The sequence below is a fragment of the Sus scrofa genome, chromosome 3, assembly GCF_000003025.6.
Source record: "Sus scrofa isolate TJ Tabasco breed Duroc chromosome 3, Sscrofa11.1, whole genome shotgun sequence".
NCBI lineage: Eukaryota > Metazoa > Chordata > Mammalia > Artiodactyla > Suidae > Sus > Sus scrofa.
The window spans coordinates 58,885,546-58,901,507 of NC_010445.4; the positions used below are offsets into that span (position 1 = coordinate 58,885,546).

The 15,962-nt window shown below is 44.8% G+C and overlaps 1 protein-coding gene across 2 annotated transcripts in view; it reads left to right on the forward strand.

Annotated features, from left to right (window-relative positions):
- ST3GAL5 (ST3 beta-galactoside alpha-2,3-sialyltransferase 5) overlaps positions 1-15,962 on the forward strand; it is a 56,571-nt gene that overhangs the window by 22,562 nt on the left and 18,047 nt on the right. For both annotated transcript variants that reach the window (XM_021087293.1, XM_021087294.1), the window contains 2 exons: positions 4,406-4,529; positions 7,629-7,740. In XM_021087293.1, the coding sequence (XP_020942952.1) occupies positions 4,406-4,529; positions 7,629-7,740 (236 nt within the window). The remainder of the gene's footprint in view (positions 1-4,405; positions 4,530-7,628; positions 7,741-15,962) is intronic.

Genomic DNA, 15,962 nt, shown 5'->3' on the forward strand with positions numbered 1-15,962 from the left:
AAAAAAAAAAAAAGGATGGTGAAGGAAGCTGAGAGTTTAGCAAGGGGATGGAGAGAGAGGGAGGAGACTGGCTGGGACCTGACATAGGATGAGTACCTGAGGGGCTTTGGGAGGTTGTTGCCTCTCCAGAAGCCCCCAGGCAGGGAAATGGACAGGACTGAGGAAAAGCCTCCCATGGGGCTGGAGCAGAAACCTGTGGCCGGAGTGGGCGTGCCCAAAGGACTCAGGTGCCCCAAGCCCTGGAGATACCCTGCAGACAGTGGTATAAAGCACCCATCCCTTCCCTCCCTGTACAATAATAGCTGCCACTTAGGTATGCTTCCATGTGCCGCCACCATCGAATCCTCTGGGGTAGGTAATATCATCCCCATTCTCCAGATGAGGAAACTGAGCTCCAAGAATTAGCACATGTTACCCCAAGCAACTTGTCTGTGCTCTGCTCTCACCCTGCCTCCCCTAGATCCTCTCAGTGTGATTAGAAAAACCGAAGACCCAGCTGTCTTTTTCTTTTTTCTCTTTTTTAAGTGTTTGAATGATGTATGAGCACATTCTCTGGCAGCGAGGGTGGAGGAAGAAGGAGACCAGGACAGTAGGCCTTCCCCTCATCCCCAGAGCCCCGCCTTTCTTTGTTTGGTTCCACTAAAAGTAGCAGAAGACAGTCATCTGATGTCCCAGTCACTGTCCAGCAGGAAACCAGAAACCACAAACCATGAAGATCCTTCAGGCAGAAAGGCTTTTACAAAGGGCATCGACTTCAAAGTCCTTGGCAGGGCACAGCGAGAACAGTGTTAGCCAGCGACCGGGGAGCTACTGTCACCCTGGGCAGAAGCTTGTGCTTGTCACAGAGCTGCTAGAGGTGCCGTCACCTCTCCCCTGGCCTTCTAGTCGTCCACCTGGAAGTCCCAGAATCACAGCTCAGCAGGAAGCCAGCTGGCACAAGAGAGAGTCTAGAAATGCAGTTGGCAGGCTTGCAGCCTGAGTGGCAGCAGATAAAGGGGGCAGAGTAGAGTCAGGTGCCAGCTGCAGGCAGGGGCGGAATCCTAGTTCTAATTCCACCATCTGCTTTGTGTTTGAGAGGCCCACTCAGGTGTGATGTGTCATCCTGGCCATAAAAACACAGACATTGTAGAAATGTCCATTTTGTAGACATCCTGGTTAGAGGCAGCCCGCTGGGACCCACTGCTTGGCTGACTGTGCATCTGAGTAACCACAAAGTGTGGTTGAAAACCTTCCAGGGTCTCACTTCTCCTTTAAGAATTCAGTAGATTGTTCAGCAAAGGTTGATTAGTGAGGCCCTTGGCACTATTTTTTGAAACGACGCAAATGGAATGATGGACATCTATGAAAATCTTTGCCCTCAAGTGCTACGTGGTTAGAATTAGAATAGAGGGAGAGTAGCAAAAAGTCAAGCACTTGAATGCCAGTTTGATAAGAGACTTTTTTTTTTTTCAAAGAAAATGGGACAATCCTAATGAGGAAAGTGGAGTGAATAATGCAGTCAGCTGGCTGCAAGACCAAGTAAAGACGTTATTTCGTCTTTCCTTCCTTCCTTCTTTCCTCCCTCCCTTCTTTTCTTTTCTTTTTTTTTTTTTTTTTCTTTTGTCTTTTTAAGACCTCATATGTGGCACAGGGAAGTTCCCAGTTTAGGTGTTGAATCAAAGCTGCAGCAACCAACCTACACCACAGCCACAGCAACTCAGGAACCGAGCCACATCTGCGATCTACACTACAGCTCATGGCAACGCCAGATCCTTAACCCAGGGATCAAACTGCATCCTCATGGGTACTAGTTGGGTTCCTTACCACTGAGCCGCAGCAGGAACTCCCAAGACATTATTTCTTAAATGAATATATAATGTATCATAATGTAGTAGGTGCCTGCATTGAGTTAAGATCTAATGAACAGTTGCTTAAACAAGACAGATGTTTTTTTCTGTGTCATGTAGGAGTCCAGAGGCAGGCAGTCTGAGATGGATTGGTGGCTCTGTCCTTGGGGTGGCCCAGGGACCCAGGCCCTTTCTTTCTCGTTGCTCCTCCATCCCTTGGGTGATGTGCTGTGTGGTCCAGAGTGGCTCATCAGGTGTCATATTTCAATCAGCACAAAAGGGGGTGAAGGAGAAAGGGGAATATGCCGAAGAATCCACCCTGAAAGTTTTTGTGTTGTTGACTAGAACTTAGTCCCAAAGCCAAAGCCATACCTAGCTCCAAGGGATGCTGGGAAATGTAGTCTTTATTCTGGGAGGCCATGTGCCCAGCTGAAAATCCAGAGTTCTATTCACTTGAAAGGAAGGGGGAATCTGATATTGGAGGAGCTATTTTTTTTTTTTTTGTCTTTTTTTTGCTATTTCTTTGGGCTGCTCCCGCGGCACATGGAGGTTCCCAGGCTAGGGGTCAAATCAGAGCTGTAGCCACTGGCCTACACCACAGCTCACGGCAATGCCGCATCGTTAACCCACTGAGCAAGGGCAGGGACCGAACCTGCAACCTCATGGTTCCTAGTCGGATTCGTTAACCACTGCACCACAACGGGAACTCCTGGAGGAGCTATTTTGATTTGTTATAATACCTCTTGGAATATTACTTAAAAGTGGAAAATTTGAGAATAAAATTAATTCAAAAGAAGAGTAGGTAAGCATACCCAAGAACACATATTTTTAAAAGAAAAATTTCTTTTCAAATTGCCATATTTTCTTTTTTTTTTCTTTCAGTGCCATCCTCTTCTTCCATTTTTTTTTTTTTTCTTTTTATGGCTGCATTTGCAGCATATGAAAGTTCCTGGGGCCACAGGGCTTATCAGAGTGGCAGCTGAAGCCATTGTTTGTGCCAACGCTGGATCCTTAACCCACTGAGCAAGGCCAGAGATTGAACTGCATTTTCATGGGTACTATGTTGGGATTCTTAACCCACTAAGCCACAACAGGAACTCCATCTTCTTCTGTTTTTAATGTAACACTTTCTTGTTCAACATTTTTTTTTTTTTTTTTTTTTTGTCTTTTTGCCTTTTCTAGGGCCGCTCCCATGGCATATAGAGGTTCCCAGGCTAGGGGTTTAATCGGAGCTGTAGCTACCGGCCTACACCAGAGCCACAGCAACGCGGGATCCGAGCCGCGTCTGCGACCTACACCACAGCTCATGGCAACACTGGATCCTTAACCCACTGAGCAAGGCCAGGGATTGAACCCGCAACCTCATGGTTCCTAGTCAGATTCGTTAACCACTAAGTCACGACGGGAACTCCATCTTGTTCAACATTTTTATTGAAGAATATTTCAAATAGTATTGAGAATTGTATAATGAGCCCCACGTACGCGTTGCCCAGATTTGACAGCAGTTTAAAGCTCATCTTATCTCAGCTCTTCCCACGCACACACTTGTCCCCTTCCCGGTTTTTTTGAAGCAGCTTTTTTTTCCTCCTGTTCCATCTGTAAATAGTTCTGAAAGTACCTCTAAAAGGTAAAGACTCAAAAATAAACAAATAAAAGGTAAAGACTCAAAAAAAAGTTTGACTTTTTAGTTGAGGATAATTGTAAGAAATAATACAGATTACTCACTTTCCCCCCAAATGGTAGCATGTTGCAGAGTAGAATATCACAGCTGGGATATTGATGGGGGTACAGTCAAGAGAAGAATATTTCCATCATCACAAGGTCCCCTCCTGTTGCCCGTCCACAGCCACCCCCCAAATCCCCCTCCCTAACCCCTGACAACCATTAATCTGTTTACATTTCTATAATTTTGTCATTTCAAGAATGTTATATCCTGTGAAATCAGATTGTTATGATCATTATACAACTACAGATTGTATTTGAGTAATAAAAAAAATGAAAAAAAAAAGAATGTTATATAGAGAGTTCCCACTGTGGCCCAGTGGGTTAAGAACCCAGCTTGTATCCATGAGGATGTGGGTTTGATCCCTGGCCTTGTTCAGTGGGTTAAGGATCTGGCATTGCCAAAAGCTGCAGTGTGGGTCGAAGGTGAGGCTCAGATTCAACCCCTAGCCTGGGAACTTCCATGTGCCCCAGGTGTGGCCCAAAAAGAGTGTTAGATAAATGAACTCAAACAATGGGTAACCTTTTAGTGCTGGCTCAGCATAATTACCTTAAGTTTCCTCTGGTTGCTGTGTGTATCAGTTGGCCATTCCTTCTTTTTTGCTGAGTAGTATTCCATGGCATGGCTGTACCACATCGAGGATATCTAGCTATTTATTTACCACACCTGCATCATGTGGAAGTTCCCAGGCCAGGAATCGAACCTGTGCCGCAGCAGTGACCCAAGCCATTGCAATGATCATGCTGAGTCCTTAACCTGATGAGCCACCAGGGAACTCTAAGGCTCTTTAAGAACCTAATCTGCAAAACTCACTTCCTTCTTTTCCTCCCCACCCCCTGCCGCTCCCCATTCGCAGCAATGCCAAGTGAGTCCAACTGTGTGAAGCTGAGGAGCGACCGTGCGAGGCCTTCCTTGCCATGGTACCCCCGAGCCCAGAGCAAGATGAGAAGACCGAGCTTGCTGTTAAAAGACATCCTCAAGTAAGCACATGCCCTCAGGCTACAAGATGCCCCAGATTTGGGACAACTGGGTAGAACTGGGAGAAAAAAGCAGGAGGAGCCTGAAGATGGCTCTCATCTCCAGTCACACTTGGTCAAGGCTCCCTTAAAGGCATATCCTGTACCAGCAGTATGTGGAATTCCCAGGCCAGGGATCAAACCTGTGACACAGCAAGTGAGTTGTGTTTTGTTTTTGTTTTTGTTTTTAATAAAATATTGTTGGCGTTCCCATCATGGCAGAGTGGAAACAAATCCAACTAGGAACCATGAGGTTGCAGGTTTGATCCCTGGCCTCGCTCAGTGGGTTAAAGGATCCAGCATTGCCGTGGTGTAGGTGACAGACGTGGCTCGGATCTGGCGTTGCTGTGGCTGTGGCGTAGGCTGGCCGCTGTAGCTCCAATTAGAACCCTGGCCTGGAAACCTCCATATGCCAAGGGTGCTTCCCTAAAAAGAAAAAAGACAAAAATAAAATAAAATATTGTTTTAACAACAACAAAAATTAAAATAAATACAGCTAATTAAAATCCCCTAGAGGCGTTTGAACAGCATTGACTATTGAACACTGAAAAAGATGTCGAGTATTTCAGCCGGGTACCCCATCCACCCTAATAAGAGGTAGAATTGTTAAAGGAGGAACTTGTCAGTTTCACCTGGTGCCCCCCGACTAGGTGCTAATTTACCCTTTTTTTCGATGTCTGCAGATAGAAATCTAACCCTGAAATCTAATCTCCCCTCTCATTTAACTAACCTGGGAGGTGTAGGAGAACGGTGGGGGGCTAGAGAATGCACTAATAAGCCCCGGCTCATCGTCCGTCTCCTTTTGTCATCAACCAGCAATTACAGAGGGCTCCACATGCTGGCCCTGGATTGGGGGCCGGCTGCTTGGGAGATAGACCCAGGCCCCATGCTGCTTACACCCTGGGCGACGGACTCCCAACCAGGAATGACAGTCCTACCGAATCAGGGCTGTGGATACTGGGCCTGCTTTTAACTTTTTCTTCCTTCCTTCCTTCTTTTTCTTTTGTAATCAAAATAAAGGACTTATTCCATATAATACCTTTTCTGGGGACTGGAGAGAATAGGTGCTGCTGCATCTACAAGATTCAGGAAAACATCTTCTCGTCCCTGCTTCCCACCTTTCTTCTTTCTACTTAAAGATAAGCAGTTTTGGTTTGGTTTTTTGTTTTTGTTTTTGTTTTGTTTTGTCTTTTTAGGGCTGTACCCACGGCATATGGAGGTTCCCAGGCTAGGGGTCGAATCGGAGCTGCAGCTGCCGGTCTATACCACAGCCACAGCAACACAGAATCCGAGCCACGTCTGGGACCTACACCGCAGCTCCCAGCAACACTGGATCCTTAACTACTGATCAAGGCAAGGGATTGAACCCACATCCTCATGGGTACCAGTCGGGTTTGTTATTGCTGAGCCACAATGTGAATTCCATAATGACCGATATTACCAGTCTCGTATATATAGAAATACTCATGTGTGTGTGTGTATTTCCCTCCCCTCTTGGTTTTTCACACAAATGGTACCATCCCATTCCTTAACATTGTATTTGATCCCAGGGAAAAATTAAGATGCTTGTCTGGATTTTCATGGGGAAGCCTATTGAAAAGAGAATCATGAACTCTTGACAATACTTTTTAGCAACACTTTCTTGCGTCCTCCTCCTCAAATATTAAGAAATATTTAGCATCTGTTGTGTACATACTAAGGCTTTATTTTTTTAAACTGTCCCTTTAGAAAATAGATTATTTTCCCGTTCAGGTTATTCCTTTACTTAGTTTCTTTTCAATAGCACAGATTATTTAAAGCAGTTGATCTCAAACTTTTTTTTTTTTTTTTTTTTTGTCTTTTGTCTTTTCTAGGGCCACACCCGCGGCATATGGAGGTTCCCAGGCTAGGGGTCTAATCGGAACTGCAGCCGCCTGCCTACACCACAGCCACAGCAATGCAGGATCCGAGCCGCATCTGTGACCTACACCATAGCTCAGGGCAACACCGGATCCTTAACCCGGATCCTTGAGCGAGGCCAAGGATCAAAGCCGCAACCTCATGGTTCCTAGTCGGATTCGTTAACCACTGTACCATGATGGGCACTCCTCAAACTTTCTTTAAACTTTTTTTTTTTTTAGCCTTTATTTGGTTAGTATCACGTGGGGAGCTTATTAAAAATGAGATTTCCAGAACCAAGATTGGATTCAGTTCTTTTCTCTTAATGGGTGTGTGGGTGTGTGTGTACGCGTGTGTATGTGTGTGTATGCGTGTGTGTTTTAAACTGCAGAATAGTGTGAATTTATCAGATCTTTAAAAACGGTTTCATAGGTGATCTGAAGGGTGACTGGTGGTACTGTCTTACCTCAGTCAGTGTCATTTCTGGGTAGATTTCTTTAGAAGAATAGTAGGTGATTGTTTATTTTGTTTTCCTTTTTTAAGAGCTCCCAGTATTTTCCCCCATTTTTTTTCACTGTGGTGAAACAACATAACAGTGGATTTGCCATTCTAACCATTTCTCAGTGTACAAGCTCAGTGGTATTAAGCCCATTCACACTATTGTGCAACCACCACAAACATCCCTGGAACTCTCTTCATCTTGAAAAGTTTGATACTTTACACTCCTAAACACTAACCCCACTTCCTCTTCCCTGGCAGTCACCGTTTTACTTTGTGTCTCTTTGATTTCGAGTGTTCTATTTGCCTTCTTGTAAATGGAAGCGTACAGTATTTGAAAAACGGACTGACTGGCAAATATTTAAAGCTGAGATTCTATGCCTCAGAACTCATTACCTTGTTTTAAGTTCAGCAATCTGTATTATGATTCAGATTTCACTGTGGGGTCTTTCCAGAAAAAAGGGTTTTTTTCTGCGTTCTCTCATGACAAAGACAGTCATAAATGACTAAGTTATTTTGTCGGAAAAATAAGAAGAGGTGCCTTATGTTAACAGGTCATTTTAAAGACTGTACTTTCATGCCATCTGGCAAGCAGGCTCAATTTGGGTTAGGTTTTCACTTATTTCACATGATCTCTCTTGATTATGCCGTGACGACATCATTATATCTAATTGATTTTTTTTCTAGGTGTATATTGCTTGTGTTTGGAGTGTGGATCCTTTATATCCTCAAGTTAAATTATACTACTGAAGAATGTGACATGAAAAAAATGCATTATGTGGACCCCGACCGCATAAAGGTTAGACATTCCCTCATGTGCTTTAATAGAACATTTCCAAGTGTACGTGGAAACAGTTGTATGATCTCTAAAGTGTTCGAAGTAGATGTTCACAAAAGTTACAAACAGAAAGGAAAACACCTAATCTCAGCGCTCCCCAAACCCACCTACCCCTCACTGTTCTCCCCCCAGTTACTGAAGTTGTGCGGTGAGCTGAGTTCCATTGGGCCCTGTAGGGCACCTGTCACAGAGTTCATGTGCCATGATGCTGCCAGCACGTGAGTTCTTAAAGCAGGTCAGGAAGAAATTCTTCTAGTGTCATTTGTCCTTTCTCTGTCTTATGTTTTGTTTTAATGATTTCACATGGTATTTTAAGACTTCTCCTTCAATGTATGTATATTTTTTAAAAAAATCAATCGACAGGCGTTCCTGTCGTGGCTCAGTGGTTAACCAATCTGACTAGGAACCATGAGGTTTCAGGTTCGATCCCTGGCCTTGCTCAGTGGGTTAAGGATCCGGTGTTGCCGTGAACTGTGGTGTAGGTTGCAGATGCGGCTTGGATCCCTCATTGCTGTGGCTCCGGCGTAGGCTGGCAGCTGCAGCTCCGATTCGACCCCTAGTCTGGGAACCTCCATATGCTGTGGGTGTGGCCCTAGAAGAGGCAAAAAAAAAAAAAAAAAAAAAAATCAATTGACATATTAAGTGCCGATTTCACTGATTATTTGAGTGGCAAATTATCTGGCAATGTTCACCTCTGGATAAAAGATTTTTTTTTCTTTTTAGGGCTACACCTGTGGCATGTGAACGTTCCCAGGCTAGGGGTCTAATTGGAGCTGCGGGCATATACCACAGTCACAGCCATGGCAACGCGTGATGGAACTGCATCTGCCACCCATACCACAGCTTGCATTAACTGCAGATCCTTAACCCACTGAGTGAGGCAAGGGATCAAACCCGAATCCTCATGGATACTAGTCAGGTTCTTAACCTTCTGAGCCACAACGGGAACTCCTGACAAGATGATGTGAGCGTGGATAATAATGATAATGGACACACATAGGTGTTTTACCTGTATGATCTCATTTCACCTATCATCGTGATTGGGAGATAATCTCAGTGCTCTCTGCACAGACAGAGATGACCACCCAGGAAGTTAAACTGCATCCCCAGATTCCTGTCTAGCGTGGTTTAACTAATTTGGTTAACCTAGTTTAGTATATATCACGTAGCTATTCTGAAGCTGCCTTAGTGATATAACTTCATTTAACCCTCATAACAGCCCTGGGATGTAGGGACTGTTATTATCCCCATCTCATGGCAGGGAGATGAAGTAACCTGTCCACAGTTACGTTGGCAGTAAGTTGTGGCCTTAGGGCTTGGACCCAGCAGTGTGGTTTCAGAGTCCTGGCTCCAGATCTCTGCTCTCTGCCTGGGTCCGGAGTAATCAGTGCGCAGCCAGAAGTTATAGGTAGTGTGGTGCAAAAGAGGAGAGAGCTTAAATGTCCGGCCTAGAGTCAAATCTAAGCGCCACTTAGTAACAATGAGACCTTAGGCAAGTGACTTAATTGTTTGAATCTGCCACCCCCCACCCCACCCTCCCCCCGGTTTTCTCAGCTGTGAGGTGTCAGTAACATCTGTGTCACAGGGGGTCCTCAAAGTCGAGTAAGATAATACGTACAAAGCACCCGGTCTGGTCCTGATTTTTACTCATGCTTCTAATCTGTACTTGCTTTGAAGTGCCTCAGATTTTTTTTGGAGTACAGGCAGGTAGGAACACGTAACTGGAAAGAGCATAGTTAGTGAATGCATAGCTTGGCCTGTGCGGATCCCTCGTGTCTCGGGTCTTGCTGACCGAAGCGCCTTCCTCTCCCCTGGATGGGTTCTCCGCTCGCCCATCAGCATGGGCGCCCTCTGCTTGGTGGAGTGCGATGTGTCCTGCCTCCTCCTCTCAGGCTTTCTTCCCACATGGTGGGCCTTGCAGACCGCCCCAAACCCCTTTCAACTCAGGGCCCACCACAGCTCGCTTGGACAAGATTTTCAGATATCTGGTCTCTGTTTTTTGTCTCCTGGGAAAGGCCTGAAATGCTGACACTCGATATGCTTACCGGTGTCTGTGAACTCGCCCCTTTGTCCCTGTGCTACGCTTCTCCATGTCCTCCGTGCGTCCACTTCGTCCCGTTCATTTCATTACTCACACCATTGACCATCTGACCAACAAAGAAAATGGCACTTTGTTGAGTCTGGGTTCATTGAGAAATGTGTGCTCCTTGTGCAAGAGCTGAACACTGCATGTACTTGTGAAGTGCACGGAGAGGCAACACCTTACGTCAAGTCAACTTAGTGGTTTCAGCACCTGGCCAGCCCCAACTGCATCGGCATGTGCTGTGGCTGCCTACAGCTATTTTCTTTTTTGCACCTTAATAGGCCAGGGATGGTCTGCTCATCCCTGCTGTGTTCAGACAAGTGCTCTGGTCATTGTGGCTCTTTAAGGTTCCTTCCCCTAAGGAATCCTAGTGACTTCTGAGAATGAGCAGAGAAGAGACTCAAGACCATGTCCCCAAGGGACCTTTGAAGGGATGGGAACATTTGCGTAGAAGAGACCAGCGCAGGATACAGGCCAGCTGCTGCCCATGGGAGGGTTGGCCTGCCCAGGCGGCCTCAGTGGCAGAGCTGCAGCTCAGGGGGTGGCAGCCACGCTGAAAGGAAAGGGGTTTGATGGTTCATGGCATCCAAAGATGGAAAACATGAGCTGCCTTTGTGGCAAATCTCTGGAGGTCTTTGAGCAAAGCCAGGATAACCATTTGGCCGTCCTGTAGGTAGAACTCGGGCATCAGACAGTTGGTGGCTAAAGGGCCCTCTGATCCCTCCAGCCCTGGCATTCCATGGTTCTCAGCAATTGTCCAGTACGTGGCTGGAAAGCATAGGCTGGTTTTGCAAGCTGGACTTTTCCTGTTCTAAAGGCAGGCACATGGTACCACTAGCCCCCAAGTCAGTGATGTTCAAACTGAACCTTGGTGGTCTTTGAAGCTCCTCTGAAACTTACTGGATTCCATCTGGTGTTATCATAATTTGTGTAAGCATGTCATTGGCCCATCTAAAAAGTGTAAGTTATTTGAGAAAAGGGGCTATACTTATAAAAATATATCATTTCGGTGGGAGGAGAAGAGGAGCGAACTAGGGGTTTGGGATGGGCACATGCACACTATTATATCTGGAATGATTGGTCACCTGGGACCTGCTGAATAGCACAGGGAACTCTACCCAATATTCTGTGATAACCTATATCACAGGGAAAAGAATCTGTAAAAGAATGGATATGTGCGTATGAATGACTGAATCACTTTGTTGTACAACGGAAATTATCACAACCTTGTAACTCAACTATACATCAACAAAACTTTAAAAAATGAAATAATACATACATATATATATAGTTTCTGGAATTCCAGAAAAAGGAATAAAGAGCCAAGATCGCCCTTCAGAATCCTCTGTTCTCACCACTACCCCAGTGCAGTATCTCCTTACCTGCCTTTCTGCATCCAGGCATGCACACTATGGCTGTAGTGGTATTTCTAAAAATTGCATCTGATCTGTTGCTTCTCTGCTTCAAACTCTTTGATTTCACTCTTTTGTCTTCAGGAGATTGTCCATGTCCCTTAGTCTGGCCTATAGGTGCTTCACGACTTGGTTCCTGCCATTCTTTTTTTTTTTTTTTTTTTTTTAAACCTTTTGTCTTATTAGGGCCACACCTGCTGCATATGGAGGTTCCCAGGCTAGGGGTCGAATTGGAGCTATAGTTGCCAGCCTACACCACAGCCACAACTTGGGATCTGAAATGCATCTGCCACCTACACCACAGCTCACAGCCATGCCAGATCCTTAAACCAGGGATCGAACCCACATCCTCATGGATGCTAGTCAGGTTCGTTAACCACTGAGCCACGACAGGAACTCTGGTTCCTGCCATTCTTTTCACCTGCTTTTGTCACCTCCGCCATCCCAGTCCTGCCTACATTAGGCACATGAAACCCTTCACAGGTGCTTGGTTGAGTTTCTTTCTCTTCCTCATTACGATTTTATTTTTATTTATTTATTTGTTTAGCTGCACTCATGGCATGTGGAAGGTCCCAGCCCAGGGATGGAACCTGCACCACTGTGGTGACCTGAGCCACAGCAGTGACAACACTAGATCCTTTACCCGCTGAGACACATGGGAACTCTACAGATTTTGATCTGATAACTAATGATGTTGAACATCTTTTTGTGTACCATTGGCCATTTGTAGGTCTTCTAAGTAGGAATATCTATTCAAATTCTTTGCCCAATTTTCAATTGTCTTTTATTAATGAGTTGTAAAAAGTTCTCCATATTCCTGGGTACTGGTTCCCTATCAGACATATGAATTGCAACTGTATTTTTTCCCATTCTCTGGGTGATCTTTTTACTTTTTTTGATGTTATCATTTTTAGTGCAGAAGTTTCTAATTTTGATTAAGTCCAATGTTGTGCTTTTGATGTCATATCTAAGAAACCATTGCCTAATGTTTTCTTCTAAAAGTTTTAGTTTTGGCTCTTACATTTAGGTCTTTGATCCATTTTCGAGTTGCTTTTTTGTGTATGGTGTGAGGTCAGGATCCAGCTTCATTCTTGTGCATGTGGCTCTCCTGTTTTCCCAGCACCTTTATTGAAGACTTTCCTCTGTATTTTCTGCATTCTTTTTTAAATTTATTGTATTGAAGTAGCATTAATTGACTGTGTTGTGTTAATTTCTACCGTATAACAAAGTGATTCAGTTATACATGTAGTACATTCTTTGTCATATTCTTTGACATTATGGTTTATCACAGGATATTCAGTATAGTTCCCTGGCTTATACAGTAGGACCTTGTAGTTTATCCCATCTATATGGAATAGTTTGTGTTTGCTGCATTCTTTCCTCTTTCCCTGGAGCCCTTCCTTTGCCTCTCTTTTATTCATCTTTTATATCCAATCTCAGCTTAGGTGTTACTTTTTCTAAGATCCTTCTCTGATCATCCTCTCTGTCTTCTAGAAACTTCTTCATACTTCAGTTCTAGCAATTACCACTATGACTTTTTTTTTTTTTTTTTTTTTTTTTTTTGTCTTTTTGCCATTTCTCAGGCCGCTCCTGTGGTATATGGAGGTTCCCAGACTAGGGGTCGAATAGGAGCTGTAGTCGCCAGCCTGCACCAGAGCCACAGCAATTCGGGATCCGAGCTGCGTCTGCGACCCACACCACAGCTCATGGCAAAGCCAGATCCTTAAGCCACTGAGCAAGGCCAGGTATCAAACCAGCAACCTCAAGGTTCCTAGTCAGATTTGTTAACCACTGAGCCACGATGGGAACTCACCACTGTGATATTTTAACTATGTTTTGTCTTCCCTACTTGTCCTCCAGGCAAACCCTTGGGAGGAAGGGATTGTGTGATAACATGGTACATGGATGAATATGTACTTATACAGATTATGCTCCAGAGGGAGGAGAGAGATTACTTGAACCACAGTGTCTCATCTTTGAATTCCCGATTGTACCAAAAAAACACACAGTTAAATGGTAACAGGCAATTCTTTTGAGGACTTTCAGTAATATACATTAAGATAATATCCCTTTGAATGTAAATCAGCACAACCACTATGGAAAACAGTATGGAGGTTCCTTAGAAAACTAAAAATAGAACTACTTATGATCTAGAAATCCCATTCCTGAGCATATATCTGGACAAAACTATAATTCAAAAAGATACATGTGCCTGCGTGTTCATAGCAGCACTATTCACAGTAGCCAAGACGTGGAAACAATCTAAACATCCATTGACAGATGAATGGATTAAGAAGATGTGGTCCATATATGCAATGGAATACTTCTCAGCCATAAAAAAGAACAAAGTAATATCATTTGCAGCAACATGAATGCAACTAGAGGTTCTCATACTAAGTAAAGTAAGTCAGAAAGAGAAAGACAAATACCATATGATATCACTTATATGTGGAATCTAAAATATGGCACAAATAAACCCAGATACCAAACAGAAACAGACTCACAGACATAGAGAACAGATTTATGGTTGCCAAGGGGGAGGAGGGAGGGAGGGAGTGGAGTAGACTGGGAGACGGGGTTAGTGATGCAAATTGTTACACTGAGAATGGATAAGCAATGAGGCCCTACTGTACAGCACAGGAAACCATATCAGGTCTCCTGGAATAGACCATGGTGAAAAATAATATAAAAAAGAATACATATGTATGTATGACTGAGTCACTTTGTTGTACAGCAGAAATTGGCACAACATTGTAAATCAACTATACTTTAATTAAAAAAATAAAACTTTTTAAAAAGTTTAATATCCTTTTGAGGAATAGGACAGATACCTCCTGTGCAACTCTTTATATCCCCCAGGCAACAGACAGAACAAGAGTTCTCCTTTCTCTTCCCCCCTAAACTGTGGAACATGAGTTCCCCCTTTAGGTTGGTGGGGCCAATTTTAAACCTAAGTTCGCTGCTGGACCAGTTACAGCTTCTCGTGGGTTCCAGTGCCCTGCCCTGACTAGCTCCAGTAAGGATTCCTGACTCATCCCTGAGTCCCTGACCGGGGACTGGGAGAACCTGAGGGACCAGGTCAGCCTACCAACCCCCACTGCATGTGTGGAGAAGGGGTCATGGCTGCCCGAGCGACATTGTGGTTCTGGAAGAAGGAGGAGCAAGAAACGGAGACCCAGGAGGCAGCCTCGGTGACCCCCACGTCAACCCAGTTCTGAAAGATTTCCAGTGAGAAAGTCCCCTGCAGGGAGTTCCCCGGTGGCTCAGCAGCTTGAGGATCCAGCAGTGCAAGTTCAATCCCTGGCCCAGGAACTTCCACATGCCATGGTCGAGGTTGAAAAAAGAAAAAAGTCCCCTGGCATGAAGGAGGATTGGTGGGAGGCACAGTTGCATGAATCAAACACGTTTGTACAAGGGTTGGTCTGGAAATTAATAAGGAGAAGGTGAAAGCCTGCTCTATCGATAGTGGAATTAGGGGTTTCTTCTATTCTGTTATTTGAGACTTTTTTTTAAATGTAGGTTTGGAGTTCCCTTTATAGCTCAGTGGGTTAAGAACCTGACTGATATCCATGAGGATGCAGGTTTGATCTTTGGCCTCGCTCAGTGGGTGAACTGAGCTTGTTGCCACAAGCTCTAGCGTAGATTGCACATGTAGCTCAGATCTGGTGTTGCTGTGATGTAAGCCGGCAGCTACAGCTCCAGTTTGACCCCTAGCCCTGGAACTTCCATATGCTGCAAGTGTGGCCCTAAAAAGCAAATATAAATAATAAATAAATAAAATAAAGTAAGCAGAGTAGAAGTTCCTGTTGTGGCTCATCGGTAATGAACCCAACCAGTGTCCATGAGGACCCAGGTTCCGTCCCTGGCCCTGCTCAGTGGGTTAAAGACCTGACGTTGCTGTGAGCTGTGGTGTAGGTCGCAGACGCAGCTCAGATCTGACCCCTAGCCTGGGAACTTCCATGTGCTGTGGATGCGGCACTAAAAATATTTTAAAAATAAATAAAATAAGCAGAGCAGAGCTGGGCTGAGTTATTACATCAGTCCCAGCATTCATGCTCCCACACGGGTTCCTTCCTCTCCTGGGTGCTGCCCCTGCTCTTCTCCAATCATCTTGGAACATCACAGAGGTGAGGAAACTGAATCTTTGACTGCAGGTTGATGCTTTAACCCAGGTGACGCTCCTGATAAAGAGATCCGGAACTGGGGGGGGGGTGTTTAGATCAGATGGTCTGATTGTTTTCTTCCTAACCACGGGGTGTGATAAAATATGCATCCCATGACTTACTGCCTGTAAGCGTCCAGTTGGAGGAGTGTTAGTAGTTGTGAGCACTTACACCACCTTTGCCACAATCCCACTTGAATGTTTCATCACACGAGTTAGTTCCCTCTCACCCCTTCCGCGGTCAATCCCTGCCCTCAACCATCAGCCCCAGGCAACCACGGACTGATTGAGATTGTTCTGTGCTGTTCTTATACCTGCAACTTGGTTCTTCAGATTTCTCTGCTGTTAACCAGGCAAAAGTTGTAGACAGCTAACTTTCAAGGGAGTTAAACACGGCGGTAGCCAGTACCACAGTTTACAGATGTGGAAATGAAAGTTTCATAACGTAACCTATACCCTGAGTTCATGTGGTCTGAGGCTGATTGGCCTCCTGCCCAGGTCAGGTCAGCTCCAGACCCTGGACTCT